Source organism: Panthera leo, chromosome A1 (genome assembly GCF_018350215.1).
Source record: "Panthera leo isolate Ple1 chromosome A1, P.leo_Ple1_pat1.1, whole genome shotgun sequence".
Lineage (NCBI taxonomy): Eukaryota > Metazoa > Chordata > Mammalia > Carnivora > Felidae > Panthera > Panthera leo.
In genome coordinates this window covers 104,900,745-104,924,156 of record NC_056679.1, presented here as the reverse complement: position 1 = coordinate 104,924,156, position 23,412 = coordinate 104,900,745, and the positions used below count along the sequence as shown (strand labels likewise).

Sequence of the window (23,412 nt, the reverse complement as noted above, 5' to 3'; positions counted from 1 at the left end):
AAGAGTTAAACAGCAGGAACATCTAGTGGCTGTCACTGCTGATCTCCCCATCTGTGTCTGGAGCCCCGGCCTCTCTGTGACTTCAGGCAGCAAGAGAAACAGAAGCACGGGAAGACGATGGTGGCAGCAGCATGAACGGAGAAGGTGAGAGGCCTCCGCCACATTGCGCGGCCCTGTGTCACTTACAAGGCTCCAGTGTATCCCGGCGGGCAGCGGCATTCCCCCGTGATGTGGTCACAGGTGGCTCCATTCTGACACTGGCATCGCTGGCGACAGTCATTACCGTAGGTGCCCTGCTCGCAGCGGTCCTCGCAGCGCCAGCCCCGGAAACCTGCAGCACAGTGGCAAGCCCCCGTGATGGGGTTGCACAGAGCCCCGTTTTTGCACTGGCACCGGCTGCTGCAGTGGGGCCCCCAGTGATCACCGTCACAGGCTGAAGAGGGGGAAAAACAATGGAGGGTGTCAGAGTATGGGTGCGGGTAAGAGCAAGCTCTTCAGAACCCGCTTTCCTCTCCCCTTGACGAGACAGCTTCATGACCACTTCGCTGCTCCTCCTCAGCTGGACATCGTGGCTCTGCCACCAGCCCAGGCAATGCTTCATAAATGTGACCAGCACTAAGTGGGCCACTTCCAATCAGTCCATTGCTCAAGCAGAGCTACGTTTTCCAGCGTCATGACTTTGCTTGGCCTGTTTCCTGCACCCAGAGTGTTGAGTTTGATGTGGCTAGAGTCAATGGCTAGGGGAGATGTAACTAATGGGGGGGGGGGGGGCGGGGAGAGGAGGCCAGCTACCCAGATGGGAAGGTTCAGCTCATATAAGGGATTAAATGCACACTAAGGAACTGGATTGCATCTTGAGAATACGGTATTGGCCGTAAAGGATTTCGAACAATGAGAGACAATGCAGATTTGTGTCCTAGAAAGGTCATCTAGCTACATTCGAGGAAGGGGCAGGAAGGAGCTCACAAGAGGCAGGGAGATGGGGCAAGAAGAATGGCAGTAGATCAGGAAGTAAGTGAGGTTCAGGGGCCTGCCTCAGGCAGTGATCCTGGAGACCAAGAGGGGTCCTGTAGGCAGAGCTACTGTGGAGGGAACCCACCCTGCTATAGGTCTAGGCTGGAGTAATCCAAAAGAAAACTGATCTGCTTTCAAGGTGTCAAAGAATGTGTGGATTGGGAGGTAATCCGAAAAGAGAGAAAATTATTGATACAAATACTTAAATTCACTGGCTTACTGGGGCGCCTGGGTGGCTCAGTCAGTTGAGCATCTGACTTCAGCTCAGGTCATGATCTCCTGGTTCGTGGGTTTGAGCCCCACATCGGGCTCTATGCTGACAGTTCAGAGCCTGGAGCCTGCTGTGGATTCTGTCTCCCTCTATCTGGCCCTCCCCTGCTCATGCTCTGTCTGTCTCTCTGTCTCTCTCTCTCTCTCAAAAATAAATAACTGCTAAAAAAAAGTAAACTGGGGCACCTGGGTGGCTCAGTAGGTTGGGCATCCGACTTCGCCTCAGGTCATGATCTCACCAATCCTGAGTTCGAGCCCCTCACCAGGCTCTGTGCTGACAGCTCAGGGCCTGGAGCCTACTTCAGATTCTGTGTCTCCTCCTCTCTCTGCCCCTCCCATGCTCATGCTCTGTCTCTCTGTCTCTTAATAATAAACGTTTAAAAAATAAATAAACTCAGTAAATCTATTTAAACAGTTAGACAAACATGAAACTGAAACTGGACAGCAAAGGAAAAAGACAACAGGCACACGAAACCAGGTAAGACAGTAACAGAAAAGAACATTTGAGAAATAGATTTAAAAGCATAATTCCAAAGGAAAGGAGGAATGACTGCAATTCAAGTCGATGAGCAGGAATAGGGGAGCAGGAAAGGAAAAATTTTCAATCCCGAACCTTCTACAAATTGTAAAGGGGGATGATAAGCAAAACTAACTCAATATGCATTGCCTACCCAGCTGTGCATTTATTTACTAATTAGATGCTATAAAAAACACTAGGGAAGAAGCACCCTGCCTGGAGCTCTTAGGATAAACTGCTTTTATGACTTAAGACACAGTTTCACTTCGTAAAAATTCTGTAACTTTAACAGATCTAGAATCAACCATTGGAAAACAAAACAAACTAGGCACACAGCAAATAACTTAGGAGATGTACAGGATTCACCTTCCAATATTAGAATCAACCTTTCATTTTATAACATCAAAAGGTTTAAATGAATAATTTTGTGTTTAATCAGCATGGCTTCGTTCTCATTACCACCTTAATAAACATACTTTAGCGCAATTAAAAACAATAAGAAGATTATTGAATCTAAGGCAGATCAAGAAAGCAATTACCTAAGAATTCACAATCATCTTTCACAAAGAAAGATTAGGTAGTAGTTCTGAGATTTAAGCCTCATTGTTATTCATACAGTTGTTTCCTTTATTGCCTATGGATATGGACACAGAATTTTTTGTTCAATTATAACTCTTTCAATCTAGGAGCTATACTTTAAAAAAAATACACAGTATGTTTTTTTAAACCCCCTAGGGTATCCAAGTAGAAAAGAACATACCCTGTTTTTAAGGTAAGTTACACAATCCTTTGTAACTTGTTCCCTGGTTCATCAATCCTAAGAGTAAGGAACAGCTTCATTCCACATAAGCCAAATCCCTTATCCTATAATCTGAACCAGTCGATTTGGTGATTTAGTTCATCACCGTTCTCTGTATTATAAATGATCTTATTCCCGAAATGTGAAGGTATCCTTGATCCCACTTCTTGCAAGATTAAATACAACCCTCAATACTTTTACTTATTTTTTAAAAGCTATTCAGGGAGGAGGGAAGATGGCGGCGTAGGAGGATGCTGGGCTCACCGTGCGTCCTGCTGATCACTTAGATTCCACCTACACCTGCCTAAAGAACCCAGAAAACCGCCAGAGGATTAGCAGAACGGAGTCTCCGGAGCCAAGCGCAGACGAGAGGCCCACGGAAGAGGGTAGGAAGGGCGGCGAGGCGGTGCGCGCTCCACGGACTGGCGGGAGGGAGCCGGGGCGGAGGGGCGGCTCCCCCGCCAAGCGGAGACCCCGAGTCTGGCTGGCAAAAGCGGAGGGGCCAGAGGGACTGTGTTCCCACAGCAAGCGCTACTTAGCGTCTGGGAGGTCATAAGTTAACAGCTCTGCTCAGAAAGCGGGAAGGCTGGAGGACAAAGGGAGGGAGAGCTGCTGAGCCCCCGGACGGCAGAGCTCAGCTTGGCGGGGAACAAAGGCGCTCGCCAGCGCCATCTCCCCCGCCCATCCCCCAGCCAAAATCCCAAAGAGAACCAGTTCCTGCCAGGGAACTTGCTCGCTCCGCGCAAACACCCAACTCTGTGCTTCTGCGGAGCCAAACCTCCGGCAGCGGATCTGACTCCCTCCCGCTGCCACAGGGCCCCTCCTGAAGTGGATCACCTAAGGAGAAGCGAGCTAAGCCTGCCCCTCCTGCCCCCGTGCACCTTGCCTACCCACCCCAGCTAATACGCCAGATCCCCAGCACCACAAGCCTGGCAGTGTGCAAGTAGCCCAGACGGGCCACGCCACCCCACAGTGAATCGCGCCCCTAGGAGAGGGGAAGAGAAGGCACACACCAGTCTGACTGTGGCCCCAGCGGTGGGCTGGGGGCAGACATCAGGACTGACTGCGGCCCCGCCCACCAACTCCAGTTATACACCACAGCACAGGGGAAGTGCCCTGCAGGTCCTCACCACTCAGGGACTATCCAAAATGACCAAACGGAAGAATTCCCCTCAGAAGAATCTCCAGGAAATAACAACAGCTAATGAACTGATCAAAAAGGATTTAAATAATATAACAGAAAGTGAATTTAGAATAATAGTCATAAAATTAATCGCTGGGCTTGAAAACAGTATACAGGACAGCAGAGAATCTCTTGCTACAGAGATCAGGGGACTAAGGAACAGTTACAAGGAGCTGAAAAACGCTTTAAACGAAATGCAAAACAAAATGGAAACCACGACGGCTCGGATTGAAGAGGCAGAGGAGAGAATAGGTGAACTAGAAGATAAAGTTATGGAAAAAGAGGAAGCTGAGAAAAAGAGAGATAAAAAAATCCAGGAGTATGAGGGGAAAATTAGAGAACTAAGTGATACACTAAAAAGAAATAATATATGCATAATTGGTATCCCAGAGGAGGAAGAGAGAGGGAAAGGTGCTGAAGGGATACTTGAAGAAGTAATAACTGAGAACTTCCCTGAACTGGGGAAGGAAAAAGGCATTGAAATCCAAGAGGCACAGAGAACTCCCTTCAGACGTAACTTGAATCGATCTTCTGCACGACATATCATAGTGAAACTGGCAAAATACGAGGATAAAGAGAAAATTCTGAAAGCAGCAAGGGATAAACTGCCCTATCATATAAAGGGAGACCTATAAGACTCGTGACTGATCTCTCTTTTGAAACTTGGCAGGCCAGAAAGGATTGGCACGAGATCTTCAGTGTGCTGAACAGAAAAAATATGCAGCCGAGAATCCTTTATCCAGCAAGTCTGTCATTTAGAATAGAAGGAGAGATAAAGGTCTTCCCAAACAAACAAAAACTGAAGGAATTTGTCACCACTAAACCAGCCCTACAAGAGATCCTAAGGGGGATCCTGTGAGACAAAGTACCAAAGACATCACTACAAGCATAAAACATACAGACATCACAATGACTCTAAACCCGTATCTTTCTATAATAACACTGAATATAAATGGATTAAATGCACCAACCAAAAGACATAGGGTATCAGAATGGATAAAAAAACAAGATCCATCTATTTGCTGTCTACAAGAGACTCATTTTAGACCTGAGGACACCTTTAGATTGAGAGTGAGGGGATGGAGAACTATTTATCATGCTACTGGAAGCCAAAAGAAAGCTGGAGTAGCCATACTTATATCAGACAAACTAGACTTTCAATTAAAGGCTGTAACAAGAGATGAAGAAGGGCATTATATAATAATTACAGGGTCTATCCATCAGGAAGAGCTAACGATTATAAATGTCTATGCGCCGAATACCGGAGCCCCCAAATATATAAAACAATTACTCACAAACATAAGCAACCTTATTGATAAGAATGTGGTCATTGCAGGGGACTTTAACACTCCACTTACAGAAATGGATAGATCATCTAGACACACGGTCAATAAAGAAACAAGGGCCCTGAATGATACATTGGATCAGATGGACTTGACAGATATATTTAGAACTCTGCATCCCAAAGCAACAGAATATACTTTCTTCTCGAGTGCACATGGAACATTCTCCAAGATAGATCATATACTGGGTCACAAAACAGCCCTTCATAAGTATACAAGAATTGAAATTATACCATGCATACTTTCAGACCACAATGCTATGAAGCTTGAAATCAACCACAGGAAAAAGTCTGGAAAACCTCCAAAAGCATGGAGGTTAAAGAACACCCTACTAAAGAATGAGTGGGTCAACCAGGCAATTAGAGAAGAAATTAAAAAATATATGGAAACAAACGAAAATGAAAATACAACAATCCAAACGCTTTGGGATGCAGCGAAGGCAGTCCTGAGAGGAAAATACATCGCAATCCAGGCCTATCTCAAGAAACAAGAAAAATCCCAAATACAAAATCTAACAGCACACCTAAAGGAAATAGAAGCAGAAGAGCAAAGGCAGCCTAAACCCAGCAGAAGAAGAGAAATAATAAAGATCAGAGCAGAAATAAACAATATAGAATCTAAAAAAACGGTAGAGCAGATCAACGAAACCAAGAGTTGGTTTTTTGAAAAAATAAACAAAATTGACAAACCTCTAGCCAGGCTTCTCAAAAAGAAAAGGGAGATGACCCAAACAGATAAAATCATGAATGAAAATGGAATTATTACAACCAATCCCTCAGAGATACAAACAATTATCAGGGAATACTATGAAAAATTATATGCCAACAAATTGGACAACCTGGAAGAAATGGAAAAATTCCTAAACACCCACACTATTCCAAAACTCAATCAGGAGGAAATAGAAAGCTTGAACAGACCCATAACCAGCGAAGAAATTGAATCGGTTATCAAAAATCTCCCAACAAATAAGAGTCCAGGACCAGATGGCTTCCCAGGGGAGTTCTACCAGATGTTTAAAGCAGAGATAGTACCTATCCTTCTCAAGCTATTCCAAGAAATAGAAAGGGAAGGAAAACTTCCAGACTCATTCTATGAAGCCAGTATTACTTTGATTCCTAAACCAGACAGAGACCCAGTAAAAAAAGAGAACTACAGGCCAATATCCCTGATGAATATGGATGCAAAAATTCTCAATAAGATACTAGCAAATCGAATTCAACAGCATATAAAAAGAATTATTCACCATGATCAAGTGGGATTCATTCCTGGGCTGCAGGGCTGGTTCAACATTCACAAATCAATCAACGTGATGCATCACATTAATAAAAGAAAAGAGAAGAACCATATGATCCTGTCAATCGATGCAGAAAAGGCCTTTGACAAAATCCAGCACCCTTTCTTAATAAAAACCCTTGAGAAAGTCGGGATAGAAGGAACATACTTAAACATCATAAAAGCCATTTATGAAAAGCCCACAGCTAACATCATCCTCGATGGGGAAAAACTGAGAGCTTTTTCCCTGAGATCAGGAACACGACAGGGATGCCCACTCTCACCGCTGTTGTTTAACATAGCGTTGGAAGTGTTAGCATCAGCAATCAGACAACAAAAGGAAATCAAAGGCATCAAAATTGGCAAAGATGAAGTCAAGCTTTCGCTTTTTGCAGATGACATGATATTATACATGGAAAATCCGATAGACTCCACCAAAAGTCTGCTAGAACTGATACATGAATTCAGCAAAGTTGCAGGATATAAAATCAATGTACAGAAATCAGTTGCATTCTTATACACTAACAATGAAGCAACAGAAAGACAAATAAAGAAACTGATCCCATTCACAATTGCACCAAGAAGCATAAAATACCTAGGAATAAATCTAACCAAAGATATAAAAGATCTGTATGCTGAAAACTATAGAAAGCTTATGAAGGTAATTGAAGAAGATATAAAGAAATGGAAAGACATTCCCTGCTCATGGATTGGAAGAATAAATATTGTCAAAATGTCAATACTACCCAAAGCTATCTACACATTCAATGCAATCCCAATCAAAATTGCACCAGCATTCTTCTTGAAACTAGAACAAGCAATCCTAAAATTCATATGGAACCACAAAAGGCCCCGAATAGCCAAAGTAATTTTGAAGAAGAAGACCAAAGCAGGAGGCATCACAATCCCAGACTTTAGCCTCTACTACAAAGCTGTAATCATCAAGACAGCATGGTATTGGCACACAAACAGACACATAGACCAATGGAATAGAATAGAAACCCCAGAACTAGACCCACAAAAGTATGGCCAACTCATCTTTGACAAAGCAGGAAAGAACATCCAATGGAAAAAAGACAGTGTATTTAATAAATGGTGCTGGGAGAACTGGACAGCAACATGCAGAAGGTTGAAACTAGACCACTTTCTCACACCATTCACAAAAATAAACTCAAAATGGATAAAGGACCTGAATGTGAGACAGGAAACCATCAAAACCCTAGAGGAGAAAGCAGGAAAAGACCTCTCTGACCTCAGCCGTAGCAATCTCTTACTCGACACATCCCCAAAGGCAAGGGAATTAAAAGCAAAAATGAATTACTGGGACCTCATGAAGATAAAAAGCTTCTGCACAGCAAAGGAAACAACCAACAAAACTAAAAGGCAACCAATGGAATGGGAAAAGATATTAGCAAATGACATATCGGACAAAGGGCTAGTATCCAAAATCTATAAAGAGCTCACCAAACTCCACACCCGAAAAACAAATAACCCAGTGAAGAAATGGGCAGAAAACATGAATAGACACTTCTCTAAAGAAGACATCCGGATGGCCAACAGGCACATGAAAAGATGCTCAACGTCGCTCCTTATCAGGGAAATACAAATCAAAACCACACTCAGATATCACCTCACGCCAGTCAGAGTGGCCAAAATGAAGAAATCGGGAGACTATAGATGCTGGAGAGGATGTGGAGAAACGGGAACCCTCTTGCACTGTTGGTGGGAATGCAAATTGGTGCAGCCACTCTGGAAAGCAGTGTGGAGGTTCCTCAGAAAATTAAAAATAGACCTACCCTATGACCCAGCAATAGCACTGCTAGGAATTTACCCAAGGGATACAGGAGTGCAGATGCATAGGGGCACTTGTACCCCAATGTTTATAGCAGCACTCTCAACAATAGCCAAATTGTGGAAAGAACCTAAATGTCCATCAACTGATGAATGGATAAAGAAATTGTGGTTTATATACACAATGGAGTACTACATGGCAATGAGAAAGAACGAAATATGGCCCTTTGTAGCAACATGGATGGAACTGGAGAGTGTGATGCTAAGTGAAATAAGCCATACAGAGAAAGACAGATACCATATGGTTTCACTCTTATGTGGATCCTGAGAAACTTAACAGAAACCCATGGGGGAGGGGAAGGAAAAAAAAAAAGAGGTTAGAGTGGAAGAGAGCCAAAGCATAAGAGACTGTTAAAAACTGAGAACAAACTGAGGGTTGATGGGGGGTGGGAGGGAGGGGAGGGTGGGTGATGGGTATTGAGGAGGGCACCTTTTGGGATGAGCACTGGGTGTTGTATGGAAACCAATTTGACAATAAATTTCATATATTGGAAAAAAAAAAAGCTATTCAGTTTCACTCACTTTCTCTGCTCAACCATCTCCAAAGTTTCCATATCCCTCTCAACTTGTGGGAGCCTCATATGCTAAGTTAAATATTCATTTTTTCTTAATGTATCCTGGGGTATTAAGTGAGCAACACAAAACACAATTTTAGTTAATAATACTACCTTGATAAGGACAACCTGACTGTGTCAGAAGCACTTAGAAAGAAAAAACCATGATGGGTTAGAGTTCTTTCTTCCCACAGTGGCAGTGGGATAATGGTGTGCTGGCACGCATACATTTTATGGAATATGTTTTACAACATCAGGAGAGGAGTGGGAAGAAAGAAGTCAAGGTACTGAGGGGACAGAACACGTCTCTCTTCTCTCTTGTGATTCCCTTCCACATCCCATCCAACAATTTCTCTCCCAGAAGAGCAGTCAGGGAGAGACCAGTCCTATTTCCTTGGGGTTAGATAAATGCCAAAAAAAAAAAAAAAAACCCAAAACACACACACACACACACACACACACACACACACACACACACACACACAAAACAAAAACCCTTAAGACACCTCCTCATGATAGAAACAGTTCATAGCAGAAATTGATAACTATCAGCATCAAAGAAAGGGTTTCAGGCTTTAAAGGAAATATTATCATGCCGACATGGTTAATTTCCTGTCTATATCTAAGCACTGTGGTATGCTTTGAAGTGACAGCTTCTCCCTTTGGGGCTGTGTTTCCCTAACAGGCCATTGATACATGGACCTCACCATGTGAATACTGGGCGCCAACATAAGCGATGCAGGGGCGGGTGGGGGGGGCATCCACATACAGAAGCGTACAGACAAATAAGCAGGAAACAGAACAAGTGGGACACAGAAGCCTGGCTTGAATTTAGGCATCACTGTGACTTCCTTTCCTCTCTTCATTTGTCATATTCAACTACCGCAACACTTCCATTTTTACAGCTTATCACACAAAAGCCAGCTTTCTTACCTGATTGCTACAAATACAAGGGTATGTTGACTAGACAAGAGGCAGAACTTGCTCCTTATGAGCGTCAAGCTTGACCGGTTATCCTGAATTCAAGTACTGTGTTTGGAAAGGCAGTTTGGAGACTCTGAACTCAAATCACTTCAAGTCTTTTACTTAACCCCTCACTCTAATCTCACAGGGCAAGCATTTCATGCCTAAAGAAAAAGTGACTAGGTTGGTTATTGACACTGAAAACCTTAAAAAAAAAAATTGGTTACATTAAGACGGCAATAGCTAGAATATTCTAATAGGAAAAGGTAGATGAACCAACTTTTGTTTCAAATTACACTGAAAAGAACCCTGATGCTTCGAAAGGAGTGAGGACTCATTTTCAGCTTCTGGTTTCATCTCTCTCTTCCTCTCTTTTTAATGTTTATTTATTTTTGAGAGAGAGACAGAGACAGAAACAGCACAAGCAGGGGAGGGGCAGAGAGAGAGAGCGAGACACAGAATCTGAAGCAAGCTCCAGGCTCTGAGCTGTCACCACAGAGCCCGACACGGGGCTCAAACTCACCAGCGGTGAGATCATGACCCGAGCCGAAGTCAGAGGCTTAACCGACTGAGCCACCCAGGTGCTCCTAGTTTCATCTCTTGCTGTGCTGGCAGCTAGAAATGGGCTCTAGATGCTCTGTGCCCAGATTCATGCAGCTGTTTTGGGGAAAGCTTAATGAGGGTCTCAGGCAGCATGGACAGCATGCTCTAATAAGCTCTCACAATAAGGTGAAAATAAAAGGAAGGTTAAACTACTGTGTAATATCAGAAGTATACCGTCCTTGCTACAACCCTTAATGACAGCTAGCGGAGCACTGGATCCTCGCAAGACAATGGGCTCACCCCGGAGCCCTTATGGCGCTAACTTCCAGTGCTACCAGTAACCACAGGTTACATCCATGGGCTGGGTACTGAAATTCACTCAATTTACACCTCTCAAGTACCTGTCATGTGCCAGCCATAGGGCTAGGCTTAGGATTCAAAGGAGAATGGTAGAGCGCATGCTTCTGGAAGCTTACAGGTTATCAGCAGATGCATTAAGTTATTAGGCACTAAAATACCCCGCGATAAGCAGTAGGGGGAGGTACAAGGTACAACAGAAAACAGAGGAATGACCCCAAAACGGTGTGGTTGAGCTGGGAAAATAATGTCTAAGTTGAGACCTAAAGGCAGAGTGTGCCCTATTTAGGTAAAGCGTGGAGGGTTTGTACAGAGAAAGACGGGGGACTGGAAAGGGAGGGAAGCTGTAGGAGATATTACATGTGGAGAGAATAAGGCATGCAAAAGTCACAAGGCTTTTAAATCGCGAATGTCCATGAATGCCCCCTTCTATCGCATCATGGCCGCGATCATCTTCCTGTGCATGACAAAAGAAGTAGGTATAGAAACAAGTAGATGTGGAGAGGTGTTAGATACGTCCTCTCCCTCCATCAGTCCTTCCCAGGTTTCCAAGCTCAGCCTGGAAATCTCTGTCCTACAGGTACATTTTTTCAGACCCAATCTGAGATGCTCTCTGAAGAAGACATCCATATATATATCTGCCATGACGCTCATCTTGCACTCAGATCACAATTTTTATATATGTTTGCCTTGTTCCCTATCAAATAAGACTTAATTAATTTCACAGGTGTTAAGACACACTGACAGCCTTTCTTGATCTCAGTAGTTGTCAACAGAAGGTCCCACACTGGCATGTCACAGCAGTTATCTGGGTGACTCTGATGGTTGGAAGCATTCTGACTTCAGGGATATTAAGCCATGAAAAACCGTGCACCCTCAGTCACGAGATGGGGTCACAACAATGATGAATCTGAGACGTACAGTGATGGAGATAACCTCCCCCTTTACATGAAAATAGCGCTTTAACACACTTCTGTGGGTAATCCACACCTATTTTAGAAATTCATCTTGAATCGGGTACTGAGAGATCTTCAGTCATAAATTCCTCCTTTGAGATATTTTTCCAAAAGAAATAAACATATGTGTATAATGACAGGAACAATTCACAGTAGTTAATCCATTAGTAATATTTACAGTGTGCCCATAGACACTCTCCTCGGCACTAGAGACAGATGAACTCTCACAATGGCCCTATGAAGTAGGTCCTATTTGGAAGTTGTGCCCATTTTGTGGAAGAAGAAACTGAGATCCAGGTGACTTGTTATAGGTACACAGGCAGGAAGCAGGGAAGTACAGACCTTCTGCCTTTTGTTGGCATTCCTTTTTTTTTTTTTAATGTTTATTATTTTTGAGAGAGAGACAGAGAGAGAGACAGACAGAGTATGAACAAGGGAGGGGCAGAGAGAGAGGGAGACACAGAATCAGAAGCAGGGTCCAGGCTCCAAGCTGTCAACACAGAGCCCGGCTACAGGGCTCGAACTCACAAACCCTGAGATCATGACCTGAGCCAAAGTTGGATGCTTAACCAACTGAGCCACCCAGGCGCCCCCTTTAGTCTGCATTCTAAACCATGATACTTACTCCCTCCAAGCTGTCATGTTTATCCTAGCACTGTTTATAGTAACAAAAAATTGAAAACAATCTAATTTTCTAGTAATGGAGGATTGGTGAAAAGAAATGGGTATAATCACACAATGGAACATTACATATCATCTAAAAGTGATATTATAGAAGAATATTTAATGAACTTGAAAAACATTAGCAATGTCTTCATTTTAAAAAAGTAGATTAAAATAGTACCACATAATCCAATTTTAGCAATATATTCGAATGAACTAGATGAAACTGTTGTTAATTTAGGTCACAAAAGGCCAAATATCAGCAACTATATAATGGCTGAACCTAATATCGGGGGAGTCAGGGAGAAGAAAGAGCATGACAAAGGCAGAAAGACAGACACACAGACAGACTTAGATAGATAGATAGACAGATAGACAGATAGATAGACAGATATTGAGAGGCTCTATGATCAAATGGCACCACTGGGGATCTCTGGGTCTTAAGAATATGCTTGACATTCCCTTCGTTCATTTAGATTAACCACCTTTTCTAAATTCTCTGCAATCATTGTACATCCTTTTGGCAGTATGAGAAAAGCAAGCAAAAAATGATTTTTAAAGGGTTCAATCTGCTGAGCCTTTGTATTGTGCCAGATTCTGTGCTCCATGCTTCAGACACCACTTTCTGGTCCTCAGAGCAATCACAACAAGGTGGGTCATCATTATCATCTTCAGCACATGGAGGATATTTAGGATGAGACTCTTTAGGTAAAGTGTCCCAAAACACCAGGCTGATAGGGGTGGCATCCGTATTCAAAGGCCAAGCATTTTTCATGAAGCCATCCTGCTCCTGAAGGAGTGAAATTATATATTTTGCTTAAACATAATATCCCACAATTTCACCAGATATGACCCATGAAGGCAGGGCAGCAAATGATAAAACCTGTCACTGAGCCAGCCCATGGGGTCAGCCAATGACTCACTATTTAGGGGCACTGGAACTAGGAAATTACCTCAGTCGTGAGAACATAGTGAAAATACGATTGAGGAGATGTCATATCTGAAGAGCTTCTGTAAGTTGATAATGATTCTATGCAAACAAAAAAACCAATAAGCTCACTGTGAAAATGGTATTGATGTCAACTAGCTTTAGGAGCACACCAAACTGAAAACTAGACCCACGTGGCACATGGCCAGCGTTCGTGGTCTGTTTGGTAGAGGAATGGAATCGATCATGAATGTAGATCCACATTCCACAAGGAGACCAACGGGTAAAACTATCTCAACACGTCTGGGAACATTCTCCTCTCCTGACCCACTTAAAAAATTTTTAATGTTTATTTTCTGAGAGAGAGAGAGAAAGAACAAACCAGAGAGGGGCAGAGAAAGACAGGGAGAGACAGAGAATCCCAAGCAGGCTGTGGGCTATCAGCGCAGAGCCCAACGCAGGGCTCGAACTCACCAACTGTGAGATCATGACCTGAGCCAAAACTAAGAGTCAGGTGTTGAACCGACTGAGCCACCAAGGCATCCTTCTCCTGACCCACGTTAAACCCTCAGTCCAACCTCCCCTTCAAAGGATGGGAAGAGAACGAAGGGGTTGTAAGATACATCAAGTTTCAAACGTGCATCAGCCTTATGCAGCTATTTTATTCAAATATCACAATAACTCAATGCCACAGGTATAATTATTCCAACATATCATGTGCCAAATTAACTCAGATGATAATTTGCTCAGTCACTTAGCATTCAAGTGGCAGTGGCAAGGACTCAGCCGAACCTGTCAATGCCTCAAAGCTGTGATCTTGCCGTACCCCATCAGGCCATCCCAGGCAACTAATGCCCAACGGTGACAAAATCTGCCATCAGCACACATTCGCGGCTTCTCCCTGATTTTCAAAGGGGAACATTCTAAGCCAAAAACATCTCACAGATGTTTGAAAAATATTTTTTTGGCCTAAAAATGATATTTGCCAGGCTTTAAAGTGTTAACAGCAGTTTCATCAGAATGGTTTTGATGCAGAATATCTCAACATGTCCACAGAAACCCATGTATTGACAAAAACGTGGCATTAAGAACATTCTTCGAACAAACAGCAGATAGTTTAGTAAATCTCACGTCTTTGTGTAGAGAAAGAATAAAAGAAAGGAGCACAATGAGAGATACACAGAAATGCCAAGTTGAGAGATGCTTTGGAGCAAAGAACAAGGGCACATTAATACATTGCCTCAGCCACAACATTCCTCAACAACGACAACAGAAAAAAGGAAAGGATGAAATCATTTTTCCCTTAGATTAAAGAGTAACGTTTACCATCAAGTTCACCTTGTTACAGACCTTCATCAATCACGAGCTGGCTCAAGGAAGGGTATAATCATTCAGCATCAGACAGACCTGGACCCCAGCTACTGTCACTTCATAACCATGGAACCTTGAGCAAGTTCCCAAACTTTGTTCTACTTAATTCTCTCTCTGTCACATGGGAATGGTGGGACATACTAATCACACAAAACGTTCCTTTGGTATGTGTGACACAGCATGGATCTAGTATAGCAGAAATTTTATTCCATGGTCAGCACATTGGAATATCCCACCCCAGTAAAAAAAAAACAAAAAACAAAACAAAACAAAACAAAACAAAAAACCACCCTAGAGAAACATCCTCCAGCTGTACATAAAGCTAGAATAACAGGCCTGTCGTTGGTTTGTACTGTCTGCCTTGCATGAATCATTCATGACAAAAGGCACAACTTGGTTCTCCCAATGTGAATTTCAAAAACAAATTGCCCACAAACTCCGCAAAGTAAAAAACGAGGTGGGGTGTCATCCCTTTTGACCATTTTCATAAAGCCAAATGGAAAAAGCTCAGGCCTGCAGTGAAACCCAGTGCTAGGTGACATCCTATTTTTACTTGCCAGATAGAAACTGGATTTAGAAATTTCCCGCTTGCGGATGACCAATGTGCCCAGAGGGGTAGGCGGGTACCTGGAGGCCAGAAAAGTAAAAGGAGGAACCAGGAAACAACGCATGAACTCCTGAGTAATCCTCCCCTTCGCATAAAGAAATAGGTGGCCATAAATAAAACCTACAGAGTCTTGCCGTATTACTAGGCACCAAAACCACTGACTTGATCTTGCCTCAGCCTCTCTATGCCCACTAAGACAAGAGAAGCAGCCTTGAAACCCACACTGAACTTCAAGATGCTTTTCTAAAGCGACTGGGTCTAAATTACAGAGAACAACAGAAGTGGCCAATTCTGTGCACTTGTGTTAGGTCTAAACCAATCCCAGATGAAATGATGAGTGGTCTGCATTTTGTTGTTGTTTTATTTTGTTTTTATTTGTCTTGGATTTGACCTCTAGTATATAAGAAGTCAAATCGTAGAACCACATGGGGTTTGAGAAGCTTGTGGATACATCTGTCCCAGACACTTCCAGCAGGATAATATATGGAATCTGGGAACTAGGCTTTAACATCGGGAAAGTGATGTCAGCTTATAATATATAACTACCCTCACCAGGGTTGCTGATTGAAGAAACTAAGACTAAGTGCCCTTAACATTTAAATGTCAAGTATCTTTTAGGATACATTAGTCAGCCATACTGACTTGAAAATGTATTTTTGTGTGGTATTTTGCTGTAATGTTCACCATTGACTTTAAACACAGGGAAATCTGTGACTAGGAGAGAAATTAACAGGGAAGACGTTCAGCCCTTCACATTCTAATACATGTAGACAAAGCACAAGTAAGTCACTTTCAGGAAAATTGCTCTACGGAGTTTCAGAAGCAACCAAAATAAACTTCCACTGTCTCAAAGGATAGCAAAACATGGTTCTTCTTGAAATATACACCCTTTCTTCCTAAGCTCTGGTTCCCTCAAGTTCTTTTATCTCCGTGTGATTTCATTCCCTTCGCTTCAGGCTAACAAGGCTATGGTATGTCATTCCCTTTGTTAATGTAGAAGAAAAGACCCTCATTCAAAACATCAAGTGCTTTAAAAATAAAACAACTTTGTAAAGCTTCTCCATCCATGAAGAAGAACAATAAAAATGTATTTTCCAGATCCTCTGAAAGCACTAAAACCTCACGTCCTTCACATGTCAAAAAAGCCACTGGAGAGCTGACAGAGAGCCAACGATCACTGTGGACAACCACCCAGTGCTGTTGATATTAATATTATTCAGTGGCTGAGAGAAAACCTTTATTCTTCTTTTTAAAAAAAAAATGTTTGCTAAATGAATTTTCAAAGCATGAAATATCATTTTAGAACTGCAGCAAATGCTTATCTCAAATTATGAAGCAGAAAAAAAGGGCGTGAAATGTTTATTCTTTAATGTGTCTAAATATAAACGTTGATGTCTCTCAATGAAAGCATATTGATGACCCTGTTCACGGTGCAGGAAAATCTCAAGGCTATAAACGGTAGGCTCGGCTTAAGTGAAGGATTTGGGGGGATTACATTGATCCACTGAAGTCAAAAGAATAATAAAAACCTCAGGAACCATTACAGGGTGTCTTGCTTTACAAAGTCCTGCCATATTTTTGTTCTTTTGCTCGTATTTTTTTTTTCATGAAACATATATTAAGTATCTTCTAAGGCCACGACGTTCTGTTTGTTGAGGAACACACACTACCTGATCCTGCCTGACCTTCTGTTTGTTGAGGAACACACACTACCTGATCCTGCCTGATGTTCTGTTTGTTGAGGAACACACACTACCTGATCCTGCCTGACGTTCTGTTTGTTGAGGAACACACACTACCTGATCCTGCCTGACATGTTCCCCTCCACGACGTTCTGTTTGTTGAGGAACACACACTACCTGATCCTGCCTGACGTTCTGTTTGTTGAGGAACACACACTACCTGATCCTGCCTGACATGTTCCACAGCAGGATTTCTTGATCTGCTGGAAGAGACTGGTCCCCAGTGAGACTTATCGCAAAGCAGGCGTGCTAGGTGTTACAGTTCACAGGATGCTCGAGGGACACAGAGGATCTATGTTATGTGTGTACTGAACCTTCGGGCAGAGGAAAGGAGGGATGGGGAGAAGGTTTCCAGGCGAGGTGAGGCTTCGGGGGAGCACCGGAGAGTAAGCACTCGTCACCACCACTGTGCAAGTACTAAAGCTCTTCATTCCGGACGTGAGAGTCAAAGGGCGGAAGCCTTAAATGTTTGCTTAAAATCCCGCAGTGAGGAAACTAGACCCCAAGCCCTCACTGTTCCCTGGATGGTCTGGAAAATATAATACAGTTTTCTTGGAAAAAAAAAAAAAACAAAACACTTTTTTTTTTTTTTTAGCTATGGGAGACTACAAGTAATACTGTAACAAAGGCCCATGCACACACAACCTAGAATTAACAGTTGGGAATGCTACGTCCCCTTTGCTTCATCATTTGATGCGAGAAATAAAATATGAGAGATGAAGCCCCCTTTGTCTTCTCTGTGCCTGGTTCCCAGGTCTCTCCCTGCCCCTTCCTCAGAGGTAACCGCATGATTTTAACCTGCATCCTGCTAGTCTGTGTGTGTCCAGAAATAATAAACTGTATCATTTCATGTACTTATTAGCTTTACATGAAATGTATACATCACTGTGCATCTTGCTTTTTCTACCCTGTCTGATGGTATTGAGATCAATTAATATCACATATCTGCTAGCACAGAATACCGTATATCAATTTATAGGAATGAATGGCTACACAGCATTCCTCCATATTAACAGCCTCTAGCAAACTTCTATTTTCCCTTATTCATGGCCATTATCTGTTGTTGCCAAATTCTCACTGTTGCAAAGATGGAAAGAATAGATCCCCCAGTTTAAGCAAAGCAAAGGTTTCTGCAAGGTTTGTAGACAAATGACAAAGGAGTAGGAGTAAAATTCCTGGATCCTATGGTGTACACAAATTAGAATTTTACTCTAGAGACAGGAAAATTGCTCTCGAAAGTTACTCTGCCAATTTACCCTCATGGGAGCGGTATATGGAATCTTCCTTTCACATCCTTGCCAACATGCGGTGCTGACAGACTTCTTAACTTTTGCCAATCTGATGGCAAAAAATGACATCTTGTTCATTTACTATGTACTTCGCTGATTATGACAAAGAGAAGCATATTCTCATAAACTTATTAGCCGATCAGGTTTCCTGGTCTCTAAATTATCTTACTGTGCTGCCTATTCTAAAGTTGAGGGGTTTTTCTTATTGACTTGTGGGAATTCTTCATGAATTCCATATACTAATCATTTGCTTTATACATTGCAAAAATCTTTTCCCATCTTCTATTTAACTTTGCTTAAGACATTTTCTGTCTTGAAGAAGTTTTTCACTTTGATGTAGTCAAATTATTCTGAGAACTAATGGATAACATGGATAAACCTGATTTATGTATTACTAATTTTACAACATAAGGTTTTGTTTTTTTTTAAGGGGCTGCTTTTCTTCAATGTATGAACAAAACTTCACAGTTTAGATACCAACATCCAGTGCAAGCAGTTCCATTAAAATTTAAACTTTCTTTGGAAGTTACTTTCACTAGTTTTGTGGAATAGTGGTGAGTAGTAAAACATTAGGCTGGCACAGAGGTTTAAGATGATCCTATCATTTATGATTCAAGAGCTAGGCTTCTCTTGCAACCTCTTCTATTTTATTCTATTGGAATAGTCTTTATCACTTATTACTTTCTATACTTTTAAAAGAATTTTTCAGGGAGAGAGTGTGGGGAAGAGGGACAGATTGAGAGAGAGAGAGAGAGAGAGAGACAGAGAGAGAGAGAGAGAGACAGAGAGAGAGAGAATCTTAAGCAGGCTCTACGCTCAGCGTGATCTCATATTCCTGGGATCATGATCTGAGGCGAAATCAAGAGTCAGACACTCAACTGACTAAGCCACCCAGGTGCCCCTACTTTCTTTGTGTTTTTAGTTTAAACATGGCAAATATGATTAATTTCTCTAGTATACAGGTACAAATGTTCAAACTTTTAAAAATCAATGAAGTTGTCGATGAATTAAAAGATGATTTTGACAAAAGAAAGAAAAACACAGTGACAGGCCCCTTTTCTTGTTTGCCTTGAAGAAACTTTCACGTGTTTTAAAAAATTCTCTCATACAATCACAAACAGTAAGAAATCATGCATAATTGGTGAAAGATACCGGACTACGTAATACACCACAGCACTTAAATATTTTATCCAATTAACAACATATCTCCGTAAGATGAAATGCATGTAGTTCTACTAAACTCAAGTGTCAGCGCACCCATTTTATAGGTATGGTGACAAATAAGGCTCCGGGACCGCCTAATACATATCATTATTTCACTCTCAGCAGAACAGCCAAGAAACACATTTGTGCTATCAGAAACTGGTTGCTGTGTGATTGCAAATAATTTGTAGTCTTGAATTTCTTTGCCTAATTTCTTACTGCTCCTACTCCATTGTGGTACACATTTAACTAAGTTCCACATTGTCTTACAAAATCCCCACCTTGAGAAATAATACGTGGAAGTTTAGATGGCAGAACTGTTCGGCGTTACCCGCTGAAATGAGGGCTGACTTTCAAACACCTTTCTTACTCTTGAGGCCGCTGTGTCAGAAGCCTCACCCCTCTACAAGTAGTAACCTTGATGTTGGTACTATAGCTTTCCCTCTCCTGAGGCCAAGGGATGAGCTCCCACATCCCCATTGCCTAATAGTTCATGAAAACCACATCTACTGCATGTCACCTGGCTTCTATGATTTCACTGCAGGTGACTGTTTATGGACAAGGAATCTTTTGCTAAGTCACCAAGGAAGAATGGGCCCCCTCTACACATAGCCAAGAGCCATAGGAACCCAAACTATCTTAAGGCCACTGAAGGGAAGAACCCTTCATAGGGTCATACCCTTTCTCTAGAAGACTTATGATTACTTCCTTCTTAACTTCTCTGGATATTTTGCTTATATATTTGGGCACATACTTCCAATCCCTGTTAAACTGAAAGCTCCTTGAACAAAGAGTCAGAGTCTTATTCATCTCTCATGTCTTGCTTTTATATCCATTACTATTCCTGGAACATTTATGCCTTTATTCCTTCCTTTCACAAATATATATTGAGCATTACTGTGTGCCCAGTACTGTGCTGGACATTAAGTGAGCAAATTAGCTACAGAGCAGTGAAAACAACAGACAAAATTTTAGGGGCCCTACGTCCCAGAAGGAAAGACAGTCCCAAAACAAAAGAAAACAAAACAAAATATTTTCAGTGCCATAAAAAAAATTAGAAAGGAGATGTGATCAAGAATCATGGGGAATACTCTTTATATATAAAGGTTGGGGAAAGCTGAGACCTGATTGGCCTAAAGAAGCCAGCCACATAAAGATCTAGGGAGAAGAGTATTCCAGGTTGAAGGAAGATCAAGGGCAAAGGGAGAAATGAAACCAGTGTGGGGACGCCTGGGTGGCTCAGTTGGTTAAGCGTCTGACTTTAACTCAGGTCACGATCTTGCAGCCTGTGGACTCAAGCCCCACGTCGGGCTCTGTGCTGACAGCTCAGCACCTGGAGCCTGTTTCAGATTCTGTGTCTCCCTCTCTCTCTGCCCCTCCTCTGCTCGCACTCTCAAAAATAAATAAACAGTAAAAAAAATTTTTTTTTGAAACCAGTGTGTCCCATGAGAGGAAGGGAGAGGGCTGGGTAGTACGATACCCAGAGAGAAAGTGTGATGACAAGGGATAGATAGCATAGGGGTGGGACAGGTCAAAAAGAGCTTTGGCGATGATTCTATCATGGGAAATACTGGGGAGTTCTGTTTTATAGAACAGTTTTGCAAGGTCACTCTGGGGTCACTACAGAGAACTGATTCCAGTTGGGCCCAATTAGGTGTAGCATCAAAGAGGCTATTGTGTGAGCACCGATTAAAAGAGGGCAGTGACATGGATTGGAGAGGTAGCACTCAGGTCGTGATCTCACAGTCTATGAGTTCGAGCCCTGTGTCAGGCTCTGAGCTGTCAGCACAGAGCCTGGAGCCTGCTTTGGATGCTGTGGTTCCCTCTCTCTCTGCCCCTCCCCCACTTGCATTCTGTCTCTGTCTCTCTCTCTCAAAAATAAATAAACGTTAAAATTTTTTTTAAAATAAAAGCTTAGATCTTGTTATATTTTGAGGTTGAACCACGATTTTCTGATAAGCAGATGTAGAGGGATATTGAAGAAAACCAAAAGAAAAAAAAAAAAAAGGAAAGAAAAGAAAAAGGAAACACATGAATACATGATACGGAATGGAGTTTAGTAACATGACAGCCAAGCCTGGTCTTTAACAGCCACCGTGTGTGGACTAGTGCAAGTAACGTAAACGTCTACAGTGTTCTCAGTAAGCCAGAATGTAAACCAGACATGAATCCATCTGGTAAGGACATCCACGTTCGGAAGTTGAGAATAATGCAGGAAACTGCACCAGGGCTCTGTCTGGGGGACCTCATGCCCAGCAACTGTGGACAGAGAGAGGCTTCTGCTAAGCAAGGGGGTGGCCCCCCGGGACTAAACAAGATGTCCACAACGAGCGTCTCCATCCACTGTTCCACCCACACACTGAAGTCTAGTGGAAGCCACATCTGTCACACAAAGAATTGTAAGTAAGTACCAGGTACAATGCTGAGCAGGGAACAGCTTACGGGGTCATCTAATCCTCATGGTTAGGTCATCTCATCCTTATTTCAGCACGAGGAACGTGAGGCCCAGAAACAGCACCAAAAAGACAGCAGCCAGGACTCCTGCAATTCAGCTCCAACACGGGGTTTAGAGGGAGCAGGGGGAGGAGGTTCCCTGACCCTCCAGAGAGAAACCAAGAACAGCCCAGTTTTCAACGTCCTTCGGAAAGGCAAAGTCCGCATTTTGTGCTTGTGACCTCTATCGAAAGATGTGGGCAGTCCATCAGCGAAACTGCCTTCAGGCGGGTCTGATGAACCCTTCCCAGCTCCGTCCTTCCCACCTGTCATCAATGCCCTGCCCCCACACCAGTAAGCCCAAAAGATCTCCTCTTAGTCCTGCTGCTTCATCAACCCGATTTCTAAAGTAATTCTGACAGCGCGATTGGGCATGTTAACGACTCACTGTGAGGACTGGGTTCTGAGCGTCTTCTCTTCCCAGACACCATCGATCCAACTATTGTGTCCAGTCGATAGAGCTTTGCAGCAGACCTTGCTGGGGAATAAGCCAGCTTTTTGTGTCTCACGATTTCTGGCTTGCGCTATCCTTCAAATGGATTCCCCAATCGGAATATCCCGCAGGCAAAGTCTTATTACTTACTCCCTGCTGCACAGCACGCCTGCTTTATATAAAAGGTTACCAGTGTTCCTAATGTTGTACCTGAAAATGTTTGAGCTAGTCTTGCCTCCCAGGCATATTTTTACTGCTTCCAAGTACATTTAACCAGAAACGCTATCGGTGGCTAAATAAGCCCCAGTTTCGAATTTCTGAACCGAAATTAATTTCCATGTTTGCCTCTACTTGGTACTCATTTCAGAAGCCTGCAGAACAAGCTTTGAAAGCTATTTGCGGGCTACTGGTTGATTTAGGGCTCTCCCTTGCATCCTGGAAGTGCCCTATAGCCAGAGGAGAAACACATTTCTCTATAGACGTTTAGAAAAATCATAAACAGGATTATATAGATTGAGAGAACAAATGTGTTACTGCTACTCATGCAAAAGCTTTAAAGGGTTTCCAAAACAAAGAAAGGTCTCAGGGATTGCACATATGTAAGTATTAGAGAAAACCACACATAAAATCACAGGTTGGAAAGGGATCGTAAGTATAATCTGCCCAACATTATTAATATTATAAATGAGGAAATTAAAAATTACAAAATGAGACCATCCAAAGGGGTGTCATTTAAAATTCATCATCTCTGAAAGTGTGCCTTTGACATCTCTCAGAGTGCTTTTCTTTTCTTTTTTTTAAAATTATTTTTGTTTATTTTTGAGAGAAAAAAGACAGAGAGACAGAGCATGAGCAGGGGAGGGGCAGAAAGAGAGAGGAAGACCCAGAATCTGAAGCAGGCTCCAGTCTCTGAGCTGTCAGCACAGAGCCCGACGCGGGGCTCAAATCACAAACCACAAGATGACGACCTGAGCCGAAATTGAAGCTTAACCGACTGAGCCACCCAGGTGCCCCTCAGGATGCTTACTTTCACATTTGTCTGGTGCCGTCAGCCCCTGCCT

General features: G+C 42.6%; 1 protein-coding gene across 4 annotated transcripts in view; it reads right to left on the bottom strand.

Moving 5' to 3' along the window:
* The window catches only part of MEGF10 (multiple EGF like domains 10), a 181,432-nt gene that overhangs the window by 64,622 nt on the left and 93,398 nt on the right, over positions 1 to 23,412 (bottom strand). For all 4 annotated transcript variants that reach the window (XM_042934177.1, XM_042934182.1, XM_042934195.1 and 1 more), the window contains one exon: positions 187 to 433. In XM_042934177.1, the coding sequence (XP_042790111.1) occupies positions 187 to 433 (247 nt within the window). The remainder of the gene's footprint in view (positions 1 to 186; positions 434 to 23,412) is intronic.